Here is a 20,654-nt window from a genome sequence, read left to right on the forward strand (position 1 = left end):
ACTTTTCAATTTCTCTTATTTTTTTTTTTTGAAAATAGAAAATTTTATTGAAGAAACAAAGAAATCCAAGAGAACAACCCTCTCAAGGTAAGGCTATATGTCCATCCTACTCCAACCAAGACCTCCTTGGAAAGCCTAGCCTAACCTACCTAAGAGAATGAGCCTCATTAAAACCTTACTAAGAAAAACTCATTGAGAAAAAACCTAGTAAGGAAAAAGAGTACTCAACCTCAAAGCAAGCTAATAACAAATTAACTTTAGTCCCAATACATGTCACATAAACCTCATACACACTCTACAGCGTCTACACCTCAATCAAGATTATCAAACAACCTCCCTGCATCTTTACCATGCATTGACTACAAATTTTGCAAAACAAAGCAAAAAGTTCTAGAGCTGCAAACTCCCTGCATGTGACATGAAATTAATACGCGCCCAAAGTAACCAGCAAACTTCAACCACCACCTGTACACACATCAAACAAATAATTAAGTATCAAAATATTCTACAATCCCCTCAATACCAAAGCTCCATAATTAAGTATTACAGCTCCATGGCAATTGCTTCACAAATACTAAGTACCGCCCCTCCATTTATCAGGACAAAACAATCCCTCATCCTTCAAAATAACACTACAGGATTTTATTCACTGCATTCCAAAACCAACCTTCAAATTAACTTTACCAAGAATAACCATCACAAGCCCTCCACCTTCAAAACATGACGAAACCAGAACAAAATTGTCACCTCCTAACCCACCAACCAATCACGTGCCCAGAAGAAAACCTACTAGAACAAAACAGAACCATCAAAACCAGCACTCTGCACCAGATAACGCTCAATTTTCCAACACCTATTCACACCTAGCCATTAAACTAAATTCCTGCACTCTGCAATATGTCGTGCTATCCCTTGAATTGCCACCTCTTCTGGGTAATCAAAAAGCATCCCCGCTTGAAGGCTCCTGACATAAGCTCTTCTTGCACGCGTTTGCACTCCCTCTGGCCCTTGCGAATCAACCGACATCAACTCCCACTGGGTCGCAACCGACATCTATCTATCTATCTATATACATATGTAAAGCAGACTTAAAAAAATAACATTAAACACATAAAAAATAGTAAATTTATTTTGAATTAAAAACATTAAATAAAAAAATTGAAAACTAAAATAAAAACTACATCAACTTTATTATTCATTATATTAATTATTAATTGTTAAAATTTTCAATTTCTCACATTTAAAAGTAAATATTAATATTTAAAACTTTTCAATTTCTCTTATTTAAAATGAAATATTTAAATTATTTAAATTTTAATTATCCATTAAATCATACAATCTCACATAATTTTATATTAAATACATTAAAAAATAAATAATTTAATAAATTAAAAACTGAAAAAAAAAATTGTATTATAAAAAACTATTCAACTACTTATATTAAATAACAACATTCATAGACTTAAAATTGACTTGAGCTTTGCATTTAACAAATTTAAAAAATAAAAATTAAAAACAAAATAATATTATTAATAATTAATTAAATAAAATACTTTTAAAATAAAAAAATTTATATATATATATATCTAACTATATACATATGTAAAGCATACTTGAAAAAATAACATTAAACACAAAAAATAGTAAATTTATTTTGAATTAAAAACAGTAAATAAAAAAATTGAAAACCAAAATAAAAACTACATCAACTTTATTATTCATTATATTAATTATTAATTGTTAAACTTTTCAATTTCTCACATTTAAAAGTAAATATTAAAATTTAAAACTTTTCAAATTCTCTTATTTAAAATGAAATATTTAAATTATTTAAATTTTAATTATTCATTACAACTTGAGGTGAATTTTTAAAAAATAATAATAATTGAAATTGACTACCTTACATTAATGACAATAATAGATTGTTAATAATAATTTGTTTATATTATTTACATTATTGTTAATAATAATTATAAATCTTATTAGTTACTAATCAAAAGTTGAGAAATTTTAAAAAAATAAAAAATAAAACTTATTACTATTTATTACTTATAAAAAAATATTTATTAATAATTAATGTCGAAAAATGGTTGAAAATTAAAAAAAATGTCCCTATAAGATATTATTATTACTATATCGAATGTGTATATTATTTTTTTAAAAAATTAAATATGATTTTTGATCTATTATATAGAAGTAAAAATAACTTGATGAAGCATAATAGAGAAAAATAATTATAACAAAAGTTGAATAAATTTAAATTTACTAAATAATATTTTACGATACTAGAATTATAACTTATTATAATTTTTAAGTTAAAATTATTTCAAGTTCAAAAAAAAGTTAAAATTATTTTATTGTTGTTAAAAAAGTATAAAAAAATATGTTATTATAACTTATATTAAAACCTTATTACTTGATTTAAAATATTTTAAATTCATTTAAGGATTTTTCAAATTATTAAATTGGTTTTAAAAAATTAGTTATGATTGAAAAATAGAATAACATATGGGGACAATAATTGAGTATCAATGTTTACAACCGGATATATGATTAATCAGCACATCTGTAATTGAAACCACAATAATAGACCTAAAAATAGAGAACCCAAATCAATAAAATATATTACAACCAAAGTTTTTAAAATTAATTTAATACTAATACAAAAGAAATTTAATTACACTGTAATAATTTTTATACTATATTAAAAAAATAGTGTAAATAAACCCGTGCAACGCACGGGTATTATTTCTAGTATATATGTAAAGCTCACTTGAGCTATTAGTATTAAATGCATTAAATAATCAAGTTAAACAAATTAATTTCTTTTCAACTTTTAATATAATGTAACTTTTGAAACATGTCAATTTTTTTGTTTTTGACTTTACACATGCCAATATAACTTTTTGAAAAATACATATAGCCTCTATAATTGAAAAAATAAATAAAAAATAACTACATGAAATCTTTTTGTTTTTTGACATTACACATGCCAATTTGCATCATATGACTTTGAGAGCAATCTTAACTGCATGTAGTATAATATGATGAATAATAATTTTATAAAGTTGTAAATGGTAACACCTCTCATTGTTATTGGAAAGTGCAAATTCCCTTAAACTAATAAGAAATTTGTCATTTTCAATTCCTTTTCTCAAATTCACTTAATATTATCGGTTACTAATATGGATCAGTCTGATTTATTATGAGTGCATTACTCATTCATACTCTCTTTTAAAATTAGTGATACCTTCCATATTCTTCAATGCTTAATCTTCAAATATAAATACACCTCACCTATTTGTGTTTTATGCAACTTTCATTCAACCCCAGCAAATCATGAGATATGGGTGCTACATGTATTCCTTTTGTCATTTATTTTCATATCTTGCATCCAAACTTGCTCTGATAAATTACTATTTGAGTTTTTAATTGGCGGAAACTAATAACATAACATTTGAATTAAATTATGTAATAATTTTTTATTTATTATGAAATCTTTAGAAAAATCAAATCTGATTCATCATAGAGACTACAAAGTACAAATATATTTAACCCAAATCATGAAAACAAATATCATGAATATTTATAATTTAACTTTTTAAAAATATTATTTGTGCTTTACTTTTTAAAGCTATGATTATAATAACTTTTAAAATTTCAGTCCTACTATTATCATTAGTGCATATTTTAAAGTTATTACCTTCCTTTAATATTTATTATTTTAAAATTATTTTCTTATAGCTTTCTTACCTTCATATAAATTTAAATATCACACCTAAAAAATATAACTTAAAAATTCTTTTAAAAAAATATAACTTAAAAACGAACCCGTGCAACGCACGGGTTTAATTTCTAGTAAATCGATAAGTCAAATAAAATATAAATAGAAAACACACATCTTAATGCACTTATGGTGATCTCGGCCATTGTAGCCAACGTGGTAATAGTAGCTTTGGAGCTAAATCACGAAAATTTGATTCTGCTCGTTACTTAGTTGATCAGTTTTACAAGCGGCTAAGTAGATCTAATAAATATATGTGAAGGCTAAAATGACCTTGGAAACTATTAATGCATGTTTATGGCGGTGGATTGCTCGTTAGCTTACAATGTAATCCTTGGACGACCATCTCCGAATGATTTCAAAGAAGTGTTGTCCGTTCGAAATTTCTTGATGATGTTTACAAATAAAGATTCCAAGGTGATTTCATACGAGGGGAATCGAAAAATTGTGAGAAGTTATTGCAACATTCGTCAAAGAGCAACATGGCTTTAAGAGGATTGGATCCAAGAGTATACGAGAAAATAGAGGTTCACCACCCTCATCCTGAAGATGAACTTGTTATCTTCCAGATCGGAGATTCATCGAAAAGATATACACGCATCATAACATGCATATTTCAAGAAAATAATGCAGGAATTGTTAACCAAAAAAAGACTTGTTCACCTTCAGAACACCTAACATGACCGACTTGGATCCAAAAATTTATTACCACAAACTCGTTGTTCATTCAAAGTGTAATTCGTTGGTCCAATATAAGAGAAATATAGGTCTTGAGCGACAAAAAGCGATTGAAGAGTAGGTAGTTGGACTGCTAAAGGTCGAGTTTATAACAAAGGTTAAATAAGCTTCCTAGTTGGCTAACCTGATGCTAATGAAAAAGGCTAATAGAAATTGGCCTATGTGTGATGATTATACATATCTAAATAAATTGGTGCCCATAATACCTTTTCCCTCTCTCTAATATTGGCACGGTGGACAATTCTTATAGCTTCCCGTTTCTATATTTCATGGATGCGTATTCTGATTATAACAAGATTCTTATATATGTACTTCCTGAATGAGGAGAAGACAACTTTTATTGTCGAGAAAGCCATCTTTTATTACAAGATGATGCCTTTCAGTCTAAAAAATGATTTAGCCACTTATTAAATGATGAAGACAATTTTTTTAGGGGATGATTAGAGAAAAGTTAGAAGACCACATAGATAATATGGTTGTAAAGACTTCAGCTACTGGATATCACATGGCTGATTTGACAATCACTTTTTATCAGCTCATGAAGTACGACATGAGGTTACATCCTAAAAAATGTGATTTTGGTGTTCAGGTAAGGAAATTCCTTGGTTTCATACTAACACAAATAGGAATTGATCAATACGGACAAAGTGCAAGATAATTTTGGAGATGCAAAACCTTCATATCGTCGAAGAAGTACAACAGTTGACCAAGCGATTAACAACATTGACTAGGTTCTTGGAAAAAGCTGCGCATCGATTTCTTCCTCTCTATCTCTTAAATAACATATTCAAACCTTTTATAAAAAATAAAGAATTTTAACTTTGATAATTATAACGAGTTACAAGTTTAGTAACGTAAAATACAATTTATTAAATTTATATTTATTCAACTTTGGCCATAATTGTTTTCTTTTGTTATGCTTTCTCAAGTCATTTTTACTAACATATAATATATCAAAAAGTATATTTAAATATTGTTTAAAAGTGACATTTTGTAACTTTTAAATTATTTTATCTAAATTATTTATTAATAAATAGTATTTTCTTATCAAAAAATTAATAAATAGTATTTTATTTTTTATTTATATATAAAATAAGATTACTTGGTTTTATTTTGTAATTCAATTTTTTTCCTCAATTTATGATTAATAACTAATATTATAAATATTTCTAATTAATACTTAATAAATAATTTATTTTTATAAGAAACTAAAAATTTGATAATTGATAGTTAATACAATCAATAACATAAAATATTTATCAATAATTATTTATATATTTTCCCAACTTTATGTTCAATTTTTTTAAAATGTATAAGAAGTTATTTAATTAATATATAAAATAATAATAAAAACGAAAATAATTAATTGATTAATATTTTTTTGTAATACAAAACTCAAGTGAATCTCTCTCCCTCTCTCTCTCACACACACACACACATATATATATATATATACATATTATAAATACTTAAATTTATTTATTTTTGTTGAAATTTAAATTTAATAATGAATACAATTGTGCTGTAAAAATATTTATTAATTAAATTCATTATTTTTAGAAAACTTACTCAATTTGTGATTGATAATTAAAATTAACATAATATTTTGTTATAATTTTAATATGTGAGAAAATAAATTTTTTTACAATTATTTATAAATCTAAAATAATATTAAATACTAATTAATATTGTTATAATGTAAAGATCAAGTCAATTTTACTTATTACTAGAAATTAAACCCGTGCAACGCACGGGTTCGTTTTTAAGTTATATTTTTTTAAAAGAATTTTTAAGTTATATTTTTTAGGTGTGATATTTAAATTTATATGAAGTTAAGAAAGCTATAAGAAAATAATTTTAAAATAATAAATATTAAAGGAAGGTAATAACTTTAAAATATGCACTAATGATAATAGTAGGACTGAAATTTTAAAAGTTATTATAATCATAGCTTTAAAAAGTAAAGCACAAATAATATTTTTAAAAAGTTAAATTATAAATATTCATGATATTTGTTTTCATGATTTGGGTTAAATATATTTGTACTTTGTAGTCTCTATGATGAATCAGATTTGATTTTTCTAAAGATTTCATAATAAATAAAAAATTATTACATAATTTAATTCAAATGTTATGTTATTAGTTTCCGCCAATTAAAAACTCAAATAGTAATTTATCAGAGCAAGTTTGGATGCAAGATATGAAAATAAATGACAAAAGGAATACATGTAGCACCCATATCTCATGATTTGCTGGGGTTGAATGAAAGTTGCATAAAACACAAATAGGTGAGGTGTATTTATATTTGAAGATTAAGCATTGAAGAATATGGAAGGTATCACTAATTTTAAAAGAGAGTATGAATGAGTAATGCACTCATAATAAATCAGACTGATCCATATTAGTAACCGATAATATTAAGTGAATTTGAGAAAAGGAATTGAAAATGACAAATTTCTTATTAGTTTAAGGGAATTTGCACTTTCCAATAACAATGAGAGGTGTTACCATTTACAACTTTATAAAATTATTATTCATCATATTATACTACATGCAGTTAAGATTGCTCTCAAAGTCATATGATGCAAATTGGCATGTGTAATGTCAAAAAACAAAAAGATTGCATGTAGTTATTTTTTATTTATTTTTTCAATTATAGAGGCTATATGTATTTTTTCAAAAAGTTATATTGGCATGTGTAAAGTCAAAAACAAAAAATTGACATGTTTCAAAAGTTACATTATATTAAAAGTTGAAAAGAAATTAATTTGTTTAACTTGATTATTAGTAAATTTAAATTTATTCAACTTTTGTTATAATTATTTTTCTCTATTATGCTTCATCAAGTTATTTTTACTTCTATATAATAGATCAAAAATCATATTTAATTTTTTTAAAAAATAATATACACATTGGATATAGTAATAATAATATCTTATAGGGACATTTTTTTTTAATTTTCAACCATTTTTTCGACATTAATTATTAATAAATATTTTTTTATAAGTAATAAATAGTAATAAGTTTTATTTTTTATATTTTTTTAAAATTTCTCAACTTTTGATTAGTAACTAATAAGATTTATAATTATTATTAACAATAATGTAAATAATATAAACAAATTATTATTAACAATCTATTATTGTCATTAATGTAAGGTAGTCAATTTCAATTATTATTATTTTTTAAAAATTCACCTCAAGTTGTAATGAATAATTAAAATTTAAATAATTTAAATATTTCATTTTAAATAAGAGAAATTGAAAAGTTTTAAATTTTAATATTTACTTTTAAATGTGAGAAATTGAAAAGTTTAACAATTAATAATTAATATAATGAATAATAAAGTTGATGTAGTTTTTATTTTGGTTTTCAATTTTTTTATTTACTGTTTTTAATTCAAAATAAATTTACTATTTTTTGTGTTTAATGTTATTTTTTCAAGTATGCTTTACTTATGTATATAGTTAGATATATATATATATAAATTTTTTTATTTTAAAAGTATTTTATTTAATTAATTATTAATAATATTATTTTGTTTTTAATTTTTATTTTTTAAATTTGTTAAATGCAAAGCTCAAGTCAATTTTAAGTCTATGAATGTTGTTATTTAATATAAGTAGTTGAATAGTTTTTTATATTACAAATTTTTTTCAGTTTTTAATTTATTAAATTATTTATTTTTTAATGTATTTAATATAAAATTATGTGAGATTGTATGATTTAATGGATAATTAAAATTTAAATAATTTAAATATTTCATTTTAAATAAGAGAAATTGAAAAGTTTTAAATATTAATATTTACTTTTAAATGTGAGAAATTGAAAATTTTAACAATTAATAATTAATATAATGAATAATAAAGTTGATGTAGTTTTTATTTTAGTTTTCAATTTTTTTATTTAATGTTTTTAATTCAAAATAAATTTACTATTTTTTATGTGTTTAATGTTATTTTTTTAAGTCTGCTTTACATATGGATATAGATAGATAGATAGATAGATATGTATATATATATAGAATTATTTTATTTTAAAAGTATTTTATCTAAATCAATTATTAATATAGTTTTTTTTAAATTTGATTTTTTAAATTTGTTAAATGCAAAGCTCAAGTCAATTTTAAGTCTATGAATGTTGTTATTTAATATAAGTAGTTGAATAGTTTTTTATAATACAAATTTTTTCAGTTTTTAATTTATTTATTTATTTATTTTTTAATGTATTTAATATAAAAGTATGTGAGGTTTTATGATTTAATGCATTTATTGCATGCAAAAAACACAAGTGTGCTTTACATATATACTAGTGTTCTTTACCCGTGCGTTACACGGCGATTAATTTTATTGTAAAGATGAATCAGTAGTAATGTCTTTTAACTTAGTTTAGACTCTTTTACAAACATGTAGATGAATTGACCACAGCAAATATATTAATTTGATGAGGTTGTAGATACCTCGCATTGTCAACACTTGAATAGTAATAAAAATCAAGTTTTTAAGTAATGCATTACATGGAAATTGAAATAAGATAAACATAACAATGACAGCAACATGAACGCTTATTCGAAATTGTAGTCCATGATTAATGATAAAGACTTCATAACCGAGCTTGTTGTCAATCAAGCATATTTGAGCTATAGAACCTAGCAAGGAAAAAAAACCTTATTAGTGTAATAATCAGTAATTAATACAAATATAATTAAACTGTGTATAATTTGAAAGTTGTAAACTAACCTTATAGAAACGTCAATACGCCTTCAAATTAGATGATCAATAAATTGCTTGATATCTTTTTATGCTGTAAAACAATAAAGAGAATTACCATGTCGGTTTTACTATTTCTAAAATTTTAATTGAAATTAATTGTAAGATAAATAAACACTTACATGTCAAATATTATCGAAGACTTCTTGATACACTACGTTGCGTGTAGTGTTAGATACAACTCCTTCGTCATCTATGATGAGCATCTTCAACCCTTTTCTAGATTTAACTCTAGAAAGTGCAACATATAGTTGCCCATGAGTAAAGACAGGTCTTGGCAAATACAGTCCAACATGAGATAAAGATTGCCCCTGACTTTTATTTATAGTCATTGCAAAACATAATGTAACAGGGAATTGTTTGCGCTGGAATTTGAATGGAATGTCAGAATTAGATGGAGTTAAGTTCATCCTTGGAATAAATGTTGTTTCACCGACCTTGTTGCCATTACACAACCCTGCACCTTGGTATATGTTTCGAATGAGCATGATAGGGACACCAACTTTCAGTTTAATTGCATGGTTTGGAATTCCAGAGCATTTGAAATCATTTAAGAATTCAGATGTAAACCATTCTGCATTGACACCCGAATCTTCGTCTGACTTGCACGGAGTATCACAACTCAAATATTCTGTTTCATCATCAGGAATCATTGCTAACATAAAGTTGTTGATTTCCTCTACACATTCTAGTGTTGGTGCAAAGATCGCTCTTTCTTGAAAGAATGATTTTTTTTGCAAATTATGCGCAAGGTTTGGATATGCAAAATTAACTAATTCAAGCAACGGTTCCTTACACTGTTCAATAAGAAGATCTGGATGAATCTCAATAAGTGTTTCTTCCTCACCAATCGTTTTAGCTGTACCATCTCCCACTTGAAGCAACCAATCTGGAAACTCTTTTATTTCTGATGCTGAAGAAGTCGATGTAGCATTTTGTAATCTCATATTAACAGTCAACTTCATTACCTTGCAATGATTCCACAAATATGAAGAATTGATAGCTGAACCGAAGATTTCAGAACGACTTCCTTTGGAAATAACTGGAAGTATTTGTCTAAAGTCGCCTCCTAGTACCACAACTTTACCTCCGAATGGAATGTCATAACCATGGGTAGACTGAGTCTTCATAATGTCATTAAGAGATCTGTCTAAAGCTTCAAAGCAATGTTTGTTTAACATAGGTGCCTCATCCCAAATAATTAGGCTTGCTTTTTTCAATAATTCAGCTTTTGGGGAACCGTGACGAAGATTACAGGTTGATATCTCATTTATCGAAATAGGAATAGAAAACCTTGAATGAGTCGTTCTACCTCCAGGTAACAATAGCGATGCAATTCCGCTAGATGCGACATTTAAGACCATAAGGCCCCTTGAACGCAAAGCAGCAGATAATGTATTCCAAACAAATGTTTTTCCAGTTCCTCCAAAACCATATAGAAAAAAGAATCCACCGTTATCAGACAACACAACGTCCAAAACATTCTTATAAACAATCTCTTGCTCTGAAGTAAGGGAACTGACCAATTAATCATGAATCTTTACCATTTCATCCCTATTATAATTCAACTCATCTGCTACGAATCTATTTTCAAAATTATGAATTTCTGAAAGTTTAGGGTATGGTAAACATGGAAATTCTTTGAGTGACCTTCCATTGCCTTGCAATATTTTTTCAATCTCAATCATACATAAGTTATGCAATTCTTCATCCTCTATACGAAGATCTGAAGGAAATTAAATGAAATAAGGCAAATAAATTAAATTAGAAAATAAAATTAAAGGAGAAATATTGTGTTTTTTTTGTTCATTTTGAGAATGAAAATTCATTTACATAACTTAAAATTGTCCTTCTAATCACACTCACCATATTTTGATAATGTCAAATTAGGATTATTTTTATAAAATGGTAGTAGTTTGAACGTGATACTCATGTGTAAAAGTATTTTTTAAAAAACTTGACATATTTATTTAGATAATAGAATCTCTGATATAGATTTTTTTTGATATTTTTTTAACATGTAACAAATAATTGTGAGTTTGGTAGGTGAATCTTTGTTTTTTTTATTGGGAAAACTAATTATAGGTTAATTTGAGTATAAGAAAAAAGTATCTCCATAAAAATTAGAAAATAGATATGGTATGTAATTTCTACACTTTAGCTGTCCAAAAAATTATGATAGTACATCTCTTAGGTTGCTGCATAATTTTTTAAATACGGTAAATACTGTTTGGTTCAATTAACATATGGAAAGAAATAGTAATAGACGTGGACAATTATACATGTCAAAAAATAAATGCATACTAAATTCTTAACAGATAAAAAAGAAAATATTACTAATTATGGCCAAAAAATTAATATTGATGAAATACCTAGAATGTTGAGTGATTTTCTTCTTTCATATAAAATCCCATCACTTAAAAGAGTCCAAGACTTTCTCCAAACTTCTTGTGGCCTGGAAATCAAGTTTGTCATAAGCATTCTTGTAAATAATTTCCGTAGATGAGATCCGGAACCAAGTTCACTTGCAATTGAAATTCCATTAACATACTCCCGGTCATCCTCCATTAATCCCATCGCTTCGCATGCATTGCGGAATGTGGGATAAACAACAACCTTTACAGTTCTTATGCTTTTAAAACTGTCACAACCTTTTTGCCTATTTAATAAAACACGCATGGAGTGATTTTCTCCCATTCCAGGAGCAATAATAGAAATCTGATATACACATCCTTCACTTAGCAAAGATTGGAATCGGTATATCAGAGTCTTCCTAACCGAAGCATGAATCTTACAACCCTGAAATTCAATAAAAGGAGAACATAAGCGATTTATAGTTTAAGCAAAAGAACGTCAAACATGATGTTTATGTGAAAAAGTGATTTACCTTTTCATCCATAAGAATCATGTCCATGGAAAATGGAAGCTTGGATCCATATAAGCTAGGGTTAAGCCACAAACAATTCACCTTAGCTACAATAGACCAATTCTCTTTTGATGCATCGATGGTGGCGAGATCGTTGATTGCCATTAGAACAAAGTATATTTCAAAGCTAATAGTTGGTGGGAAAAAAAGATGAAGTTGAAGAATGCCATTGGGTGATTTATATAGTAATTTGGGAATTAGGGTTATTGGTATATTCAACCTAAAAAAGGAAAAAAAAAAAGCAATGCACGGATGGTATTTGTCTAGCAGCGAATTCTGATTCTTTTTGTAATAGTCCAGTTGTTGACTATACAGTGCGTAATCAATGTTAATAAGAAACACGCTCATTCTGATGAGCTATTAAAGGAAAATCTGATTCAAACCATTAATTGTGTTATCATATTAATTTCTTTCAAGTATTAATCACATTATTTACGTTACTTCCCCTCTAGTATTGCTGACCCTGTCCGTGAATTGCTCATGAGAATTAACACACATCAAATTCCTTGACTTTTTTGAAAATGGATCGATGAGTATAATGGATTGAATGCAAAAAGATATTTGCAGAATGGAGTCATTTATTAACACTGTTGATTAATATTTTCCAAAACTAATTATTATATTTTTAAAAACCAAATTTCCTTTTCCATGGCAACCAATAATTCGAATTTTTTTGAATGAAATTAATTAGGGGTTATAAAACAATTAAAACTAAATTATCATTCAAATGACTTTGATTAATGGGCCTCCATAAAAAAACTGAAATTAATATGGGCTTATACTATTTTGGTCCAAAAGAATCAGAAGGTGACACTTGTCCTGCAAAGAGGGGGGGTGGTTTAGAGTAATTCTTGGAATGTCAAGTCATGGAAGTGGGGCTCACAACCTTCCTCTTTTCTAAAGTATATAGATAGATATTGATTTCTCTCTTGTAGTAATTAATAATCAAAATTTAAATAATATTAAAAATTAATTTAAAATATGAGAAAATGAAAAGTTTAAAAATTTTTATTCAACTTTCAATTTACATCAACTTATTATTAATTATTTCATTGTTTAATGCATTTAATACTTATAGCTCAAGTGAGCTTTACATATATATATAGATATATAGATTATGATTTAATTTTTTCCTTAATTTTTAATTAATAATTAACATTTAAATAATGTTAATATTTAATTTTTAATATGAGAAACTAAAATTTATTACAATAAGTAATTAATATAATGAATTATAAAAACTTTATTAATAAATAGTTAAGTTTTTTTAGTGTGAGTCAAATTCAATTTCAATTTTAGTTATTATCATTATTAGTATTTTAATTTTTTCTCAAGTTGTGATCAATAATTGAAATACAAATGATTAAAAAAAAGATAATTTTTTATGTCGTGGTGCCTGTTCGTGCCTCAAAACTCTCGTGCCTTTTAGCATTTTTCTTAATGTAAATATTTATATTGATTGATACTTTGAAGAAGTCATCTTTTCCACCTAAGTCTTGCATTAAAAAAGATCTACAAAAATTAGTTGCCTTTTATCATCAACGACTTATTATTACCGGTCATAAACTAACCCTAATTAATCTCACCCCATTCATATTGTCATAATAATTAAAAAAATTACTCTAATTTAGTAATTTTTATGACACATTAATGGTGCAAAAAAGAAAAAAACCAGGTACATTATATTGATGTGCACATCTTTGGCTTGGACTTGGTGGAGGTCTTATCAATCATCACAATATTATATCCGTATACGAGGACACGTGGCGCATCCTTATCACATTGGCCGCCACATTATGGCCCCACCCTGTTTTCTTTTCCCAAATTGCCATTTGTGGAAAAGATCCAACGGCCCACATCAAATCTCTTCCGAATCCAGAAGATTAATTTTTATTTTATTACACGTCAAAACTCAAAACCAGTTCAACATAACCAAAAGACGAACGAGACTCACGCAAATTGAGCCGCAGCAGCAGCAGAAGAAACAAAGCGATTTCAGAGAGAAGCGATTTTCTTCTGTCGAATTGATTCCAATTGCAGCAGAGTGTGAGTTTTTCTTCTTCTTCTTCTTCTTCTTGTTCTGTTTGTTTTCTTCTTCTTCTTCTTATTCCATTGTTCTGTGTGTTTTGTTGTGTGTACTGTTTTACTTGTCATATTCAAAAAAGGGAAAAGAAAAGCAACTTCAGAAAAAGTACTTATTTCCATTTGTTTATTCTTTTGTGGGTTTTTCCTTTTTTCTTTTCTCAAGTTGTCTCCAAAAGTGGTGAAACTCAATTTTCCTCTAAAAATCGCTGTAACTTGATTTGTTGGTTTGTTTATTCCACCGCATCAAACTAACATTGTACTCAAAAGGTACCAATTCTCTGTAGTTGCTGCCAAAACCTCTGAAAGGGCAATTTTAACCTATTTGAGTTACTAACATGCTTCAGTGGAATAGTAGAAATGGCAAATCCAGTATCAATTTAGTGTATCTTCATTGTTGATGTTATCTTCGATATTTGTTACTCTTTGAGTGAAGTTTTTGGTGTTGGTATTGCTGCATTTGTTTAAAAGCGAGCTTTAGAGTTGAGTTGATTGAATGAATGTGTCAGTTGAATTAAGAATCATGATGTCGAGGTCTGTGAGTTGGCCTGCTTAAATTTGTTTTCTAACAAGTTGATGCTCTGATTGTAGGTTTTACTGGGGATGGGTTCGGAGGAGAATGTAGCGGAGACGTGGAACGAAGAGGACAGTGCTTGCAAAGCGTGGACCTTATGCAAACATACTTTTAATAACTTAGCGCATGTTTCTCCTGTGGTATTTCTGTTCCTGGTGAAACAGTGTTACTTTTATGGTATGATTTCTTTTTCTTGCAATGCTAATAATTATTTTCCATGCCAGTTTCTCTCTTTTTTGGAAAAGTAATTTTGATATGTACCTGGTACCTACCCAAGTCACATGTATGTACCTAATGCATTTTGGTACCGGGCATGATAACGACTTCAATTTTGGGATGCCCTGGCTTCAAAGCACCTAATATTGATTCAGGAGGTGTATCTTAAATGTGTTGACATGCAATGATTGCTTGTACTTCAATTTTTCCTCCTTTGAGAGTTAGAATGATTAGTTAAAGTTTACCAAGGTAGTAAACCTATTTGTTGCATTTGAAGTTGAAGATTGTCCATTAGATTTCATGTGGTTGTGTCATCAATATGCATCTTGTTAATTATATTTTTCATTGTTGTTTCTCGTCAAATGACATTGCGTAGGCACATGTAAGGCGGGAGCAAAATTCCGAGCCCTTCAAGATCAAATATGTCTTGTGCTCCATAATGATCCCAAACCTGGACCAGCAACTTTTATTGTTCAGTGTCTGTATGTGTCGCCTTTATTTGAAGATAATAATAGTCAAGGATTTACTCATTTGCTTGTATCTGCTCTTCGCCACTTCCTGAAAAGGTCAACCACTTCGGAAGACTCTTTGGAAATGAATTACTCGGCTGCCCGCCTACTTCTGGATATTATTAGAGGCCAGGTCCATCATGATGATAAGATAGTTATCAAATTATTGGAGATGTTTGATATAGAACTAACAAATATGGAGAAAGCAATGTGCCAAATTGAGGAAAAAGATGATTTAAGTTGTGGCATGGCAAAAGAATTTGTTGAGCAGTATATTTTTAAATTGGTGGAGTCCAAGTTGTACATGAGCGCTGTCACTTTAATAGAGAGTTTATCTATCCGCCATTATGGTCAATCTTTTCTCCTTGATATGATTAAAAATAATCAATTTAAACCAGCAGAGAAGTGGGCTACATTTATGGGGAAGCCAATGTTGTCCATGCTTATTGAGGAGTTACTGGAGAGGAACATGCTAAAGAATGCCTATGAGATTATAAAGGAAAATAATCTAAATCAGGATTTTCCAGATGTATACAAGAAGTGTAAAGAAAGGTACTTGACTTGTCTTTGTTAGCATGCGGCAGATTTTCCCTTTCCTTTTCCTGCTGTTTGATTTGCTCAGAGCATCTTTTTAAATTCTTATTTACAAGATTATGTCATTGATTTGCAGAACACTAAAGAGCTTAGCGGAAAAAGGATGTTGGGATGTTGCAGAAGAAAGAACAAACAATGACAGACAACTTATGGAATATTTGGTTGGTAGTTATTTTCATATTTTGCATGACTGCCATTCTACAGTGAATATACTTAGCTGCATAGGTGTAGTGTATCCATTTGAGACTCTGTAAAATAGAAAAGCTTTACTTTTTAAATGGTATAGATTGCTGTTTTTACTGAACGTGTGGCCATTTTATTAACATATGTGATATTTTAGGAGTATAGACCTATAAGCTGAATAGGGATACTCCGGTTCTCCATTCCTTTGCAATGGAAATGTAATAAGGGTTATCATTCTTTTATGTTCAAACTTCAAACCCTAATTTTTGACTCAGTATCTACGCATTGGACCCATTAAACCATTTACTCTTATGTTCAAAACCATCAACCAAAATATCACACTTCATCTAAAATCAAATAGTCCCACTTTTTCTTGCTCTCCGAAACCCTAACCTTACGTCCTCCAAAATTCTTTAAATTTCATCAATTTCCATATTTTGAACTTTTCAGATCAATTTTTCCAAACCTCTGTTAAACACCTAATTATGGAAGTATAAAATGAAGATTTAGGGGTTTTAGATTGAGTGAAAATGGCACAAGTGCTTAGATTGTGGCAATTAAACAAATTACAGATTACATTTGAGCAAAAACTTACTAGGGGATTAAAATCGCTCATTAGCCATAATAGGAAGACCAATGGTGCAAATAAGTAGTTCTAAATGCTTTCTAGAGCAATCATTATTAGAATTTTCTTGGAAGTTTCTTCTTATCCTTGATAGCCCCAGTAAAATCTTAAATTGTATGCTATAATTTTTTTATTTTATATGTTCAAGGTTTATTTGGCAATGGAAGCTGGTTACAAGGAAAAAGTGGATGAACTGTGTGATCGGTACTCCCTACAGAACTTTTGGGATATTAAAGGTAAGTCACTTACTTGTGACCAATGGAAATTTATAAAGGAAGAAAAGATTGTATGCTAATAAAAACGGAAGATTATGTTTCATTAAGATATGATTGTTAGTCACTTATTCTTCTTTTGCCTCAAAAGTTATGTTTTGTCCACTCATTTTCGATTTTTGTTCCTGTATCTTGATGGAATTACTCCTGTTTATTCATGCATTTCTTCTCAGCTTTCATGGGTTAATGTTATTACCATCTTGTGATATGTGCATGTTAGTTAAAACTGGGATTTTAATCCCAAAATTCTACGATCATGCAATTAGTGATGTGACCAGCGATTTAGATTTGAAGAAAATCTTAATCTAGCTTAATCCCACTGAAATTGCGATTTTAATCCCAAAATCATAGAAGAATCTCGATTAATGATTTGGATCTGGTTTTCGACTAGTTTCCTTAAACCGATTTCAATTATGTCCTAGCCCTAAAATTTTAACCGGTCTCTTCTGCTTCAACCCTAAAGATTCTTCAGTGAGCAATACTGTTTATCATCTTCCTTGTGCTCTATTGGCGAGTTCTATGTTTTCTGGCGACGTTTCTTCTGTTCTCTGACACCATTTCTTTTGTCAGTGGGTTCTCTGTTCTCTAGTGAGTTCACTGTTCATTGTTTCTTTTGTTTTTGTTTCTTCCTTCAGTTTCGCAAGTTCTCCAAGGCATATATGTTAGATTAGACACCTAGATTCTAGAATTAAAAAATTTCCATTAACTATTTTCTATTTACTTTTGGTCTCTAAGTTTTATGCCTTTTAATTCGTAAAAACTTGATGTATGGTGCTTGGAGTTGCTAAGGTTTTAAGTACTTTATAGCTTATGTACGACATTCTTATGGATTATGAGTTATGATTTATGTGTGCAACTTCTAGTGATTTAAAGTTTTATCCTTGTTTATGCTATTATAAATATGTGTGTGTGAATTTTTGCTTAGATTTACAATTTTCACTTCCCCCGATTTAAGGTAAAATACTGTTTTTTGTCTTGCAGTGCCTGAAACAAGTATTCTGCAAGGACGTTATTTGCATCTTGATGAACTAATGGTTGAAGACATCATCTGGGTTGATGAAGTTGAAGGTTTGATAGATGCAACTTGTCATATTGAGGGTGTTAAAATTGTAGGTGTTGATTGTGAATGGAAACCAAATTATGTAAAAGGCAGCAAGCCAAACAAGGTAAATGAAAATGATCTTCCAAACAGATTAATCTTTCTCCATACATTTTCTCTGTTTAGCTGAACTGTACGAAACAAAAATATGTGTGGGTTTGAGCTTTCCTAGCTATGGCATGTTTCATATCAAAAGCTGAACTCTAGATTCTCCTGTTTCCCCTTTTCTCCTTGCATTTCCATGTTTCAGGTTTCTATCATGCAAATTGCCACAGAAAAGATGGCTTTCATATTTGATCTGATAAAGTTACACAGAGAGGTGCCTGACAGTTTAGACGACTGTCTGACTCGCATATTGCTGTCATCCAGAATACTAAAACTTGGTATGAAAATTCTTAATTCTTTAGTCTCATGAATATATAAACAAAAATACTTTTGTGAGCATGACCGATCGCTAGGTGTGATAATTATTTAAGTGAAAGGAAATGCTGCTATTGATGGGATGTGATTATTGTTTTGTAAGTCTGAATTAGTAACCATTGCTGCTCTCTATGGCTTGTATTTTCAGGGTATAATTTCCAATGTGATATAAAGCAACTTGCTTCCTCATATGGAGAGTTGAAATGCTTCAAGAACTATGAAATGTTGCTTGACATTCAGAATGTTTTTAAAGAACCTCGGGGTGGGTTGGCTGGGCTTACAGAGGTACTGTATATATGATTGCCCTTTTAGTGTCCCCTTTCTCTTTTTTTATTTGTGGGAGTGGGGTTAAATGGGAATAACGACAATTTCCCCTGTTTTTGTATGTTGGCTTATTTTGACAAAGCCCGTGTGTTTATTGATAAATCAGAAAATTCTGGGTGCTCGTTTAAACAAGACAAGACGAAACAGCAACTGGGAGCAACGACCTTTAACTGAAAATCAAGTAATTGCTCCCCTTTCTTCTTTCCTATTTATTAATGCTCTCCACATTCATAAAACTTATCTGATAATGCAATTGTGGTCTTTCCTTAGGGAGCTCATTCCTAGTTTGTTAGGACTTGTAATGCAGTCTTTGTTTTATGTAGTTTTTATTTGCTCTTTTCGAGGGCTGGGGGGGGGGGGGGGGGCTAAACACAGTTTTTCTTTAATAGCGGACTGAATGATCCCAAATTATGAGATTACCACCGAATGTGTGGATCAGCTTATCTCTCGTATTCGAGCACTGGGTAAGTTATGCAGTTACATTAAATACTGGGAGGGAGAGATTTTCTGCGTATAGTTGTCGTCCTACTGGCTTGAATAGAATTTCCTCCTGTGGAAGAAAAAACTATGATTTAGACCCCCAAAAGTAAATCTGCATATGATTCCAAAGAAACTTATCAGTACTAGATAATGCATGGATGCTTATGAATTTATGATGAGTGCAGTCTAAATGTATAATCTGTTTGAACCAAACCCTTCAACAATCTAACAGAGTTCTATGTGTGCAGCTAGAATATGCTGCCCTGGATGCTGTTGTACTGATTCACATTTTCCGCCATCTTCCGGATCAAGGACATGATAAATTTGGGTGGAAGTCTTGCATCGTGAGTGACAAACAATACCCTTTTTCTGCAACTTTCCTTTATTGCAAATTTTCTATTTCGGTTTTTTTTGGGCATTTTCTTTGTTTTCAGAAGTTTCATTAAAACCTTAGTAAATATTTACCATGCATTGATTATAATACTCGCTTTGTATGCATAGATAATGGCTTTTCCTGTTTTTAACTGCATTCAGATGTCTCACTCGGAAAACACCAAGAAATCCAACAAAAAAAAACATGTTGCCAACAGTCAAATAGACCGTGATTGAGACCACCCCAGCATTGATCCTCAACTGAAATGTAAATAGTAAGTTTCAAATAGGAAAAAATAACATTTTTTCAAATGTAACTATTTTGTCTCCATTAGTTTCATTGAATATTTATCTTGTCGGTTTTTTTTTTTAAATGGCAGTTTAATACTGGTAATTTGGACATGCTATATTTAATTGAAACTCAAAACAAGCACAATAAAACTTAGCTAAGGATGATGACCTTGGCTAAATTCAGATTGGATACATGAAATATATTTAGATCTGAGTTATTAGAAAAAAAATCACACAACCCAATTTTTGCAATTTTGTCATCACTACATCTTAATATGTATATATGGCCCCACAACATTAATTTTATGGGTTCGTCATTGTACGCATGTAATCTTTTTTTTTCGATACATCGGAAAGCTGACAAAAGAAAAAAGCTGAATAACACCCAAGAGATCT

At 28.9% G+C, this 20,654-nt stretch overlaps 2 protein-coding genes across 3 annotated transcripts; one reads left to right on the forward strand and one right to left on the reverse strand.

The window, feature by feature from the left end:
- Positions 1 to 311: 311 nt before the first annotated feature.
- LOC130719784 (uncharacterized) lies at positions 312 to 12,322 on the reverse strand. Its single transcript, XM_057570395.1, has 5 exons — positions 12,179 to 12,322; positions 11,664 to 12,090; positions 9,729 to 10,795; positions 454 to 465; positions 312 to 359 (listed from the first exon to the last, which is right to left on the reverse strand). The coding sequence occupies exons 1-5, from the start codon at positions 12,320 to 12,322 to the stop codon at positions 312 to 314; spliced, it is 1,698 nt and encodes a 565-aa protein (XP_057426378.1).
- Positions 12,323 to 14,141: 1,819 nt separating this feature from the next.
- On the forward strand, positions 14,142 to 20,361 carry LOC130717128 (uncharacterized). 2 transcript variants are annotated; one of them, XM_057567248.1, is made up of 11 exons: positions 14,142 to 14,263; positions 14,891 to 15,050; positions 15,466 to 16,150; positions 16,269 to 16,353; positions 17,149 to 17,236; positions 18,254 to 18,438; positions 18,622 to 18,754; positions 18,940 to 19,076; positions 19,222 to 19,296; positions 19,844 to 19,939; positions 20,130 to 20,361. In XM_057567248.1, exons 2-11 carry the CDS (start codon positions 14,903 to 14,905, stop codon positions 20,202 to 20,204), a joined length of 1,707 nt encoding a protein of 568 aa, XP_057423231.1. In that variant the 5' UTR covers positions 14,142 to 14,263; positions 14,891 to 14,902; the 3' UTR covers positions 20,205 to 20,361. The 2 variants fall into 2 exon arrangements, with proteins under 2 accessions (XP_057423231.1, XP_057423230.1); XM_057567247.1 differs by lacking the exon at positions 14,142 to 14,263 and adding an exon at positions 14,608 to 14,781.
- The last annotated feature ends 293 nt before the right edge of the window (positions 20,362 to 20,654 follow it).

Source organism: Lotus japonicus, chromosome 5 (genome assembly GCF_012489685.1).
Source record: "Lotus japonicus ecotype B-129 chromosome 5, LjGifu_v1.2".
Taxonomy (NCBI): Eukaryota; Viridiplantae; Streptophyta; class Magnoliopsida; order Fabales; family Fabaceae; genus Lotus; species Lotus japonicus.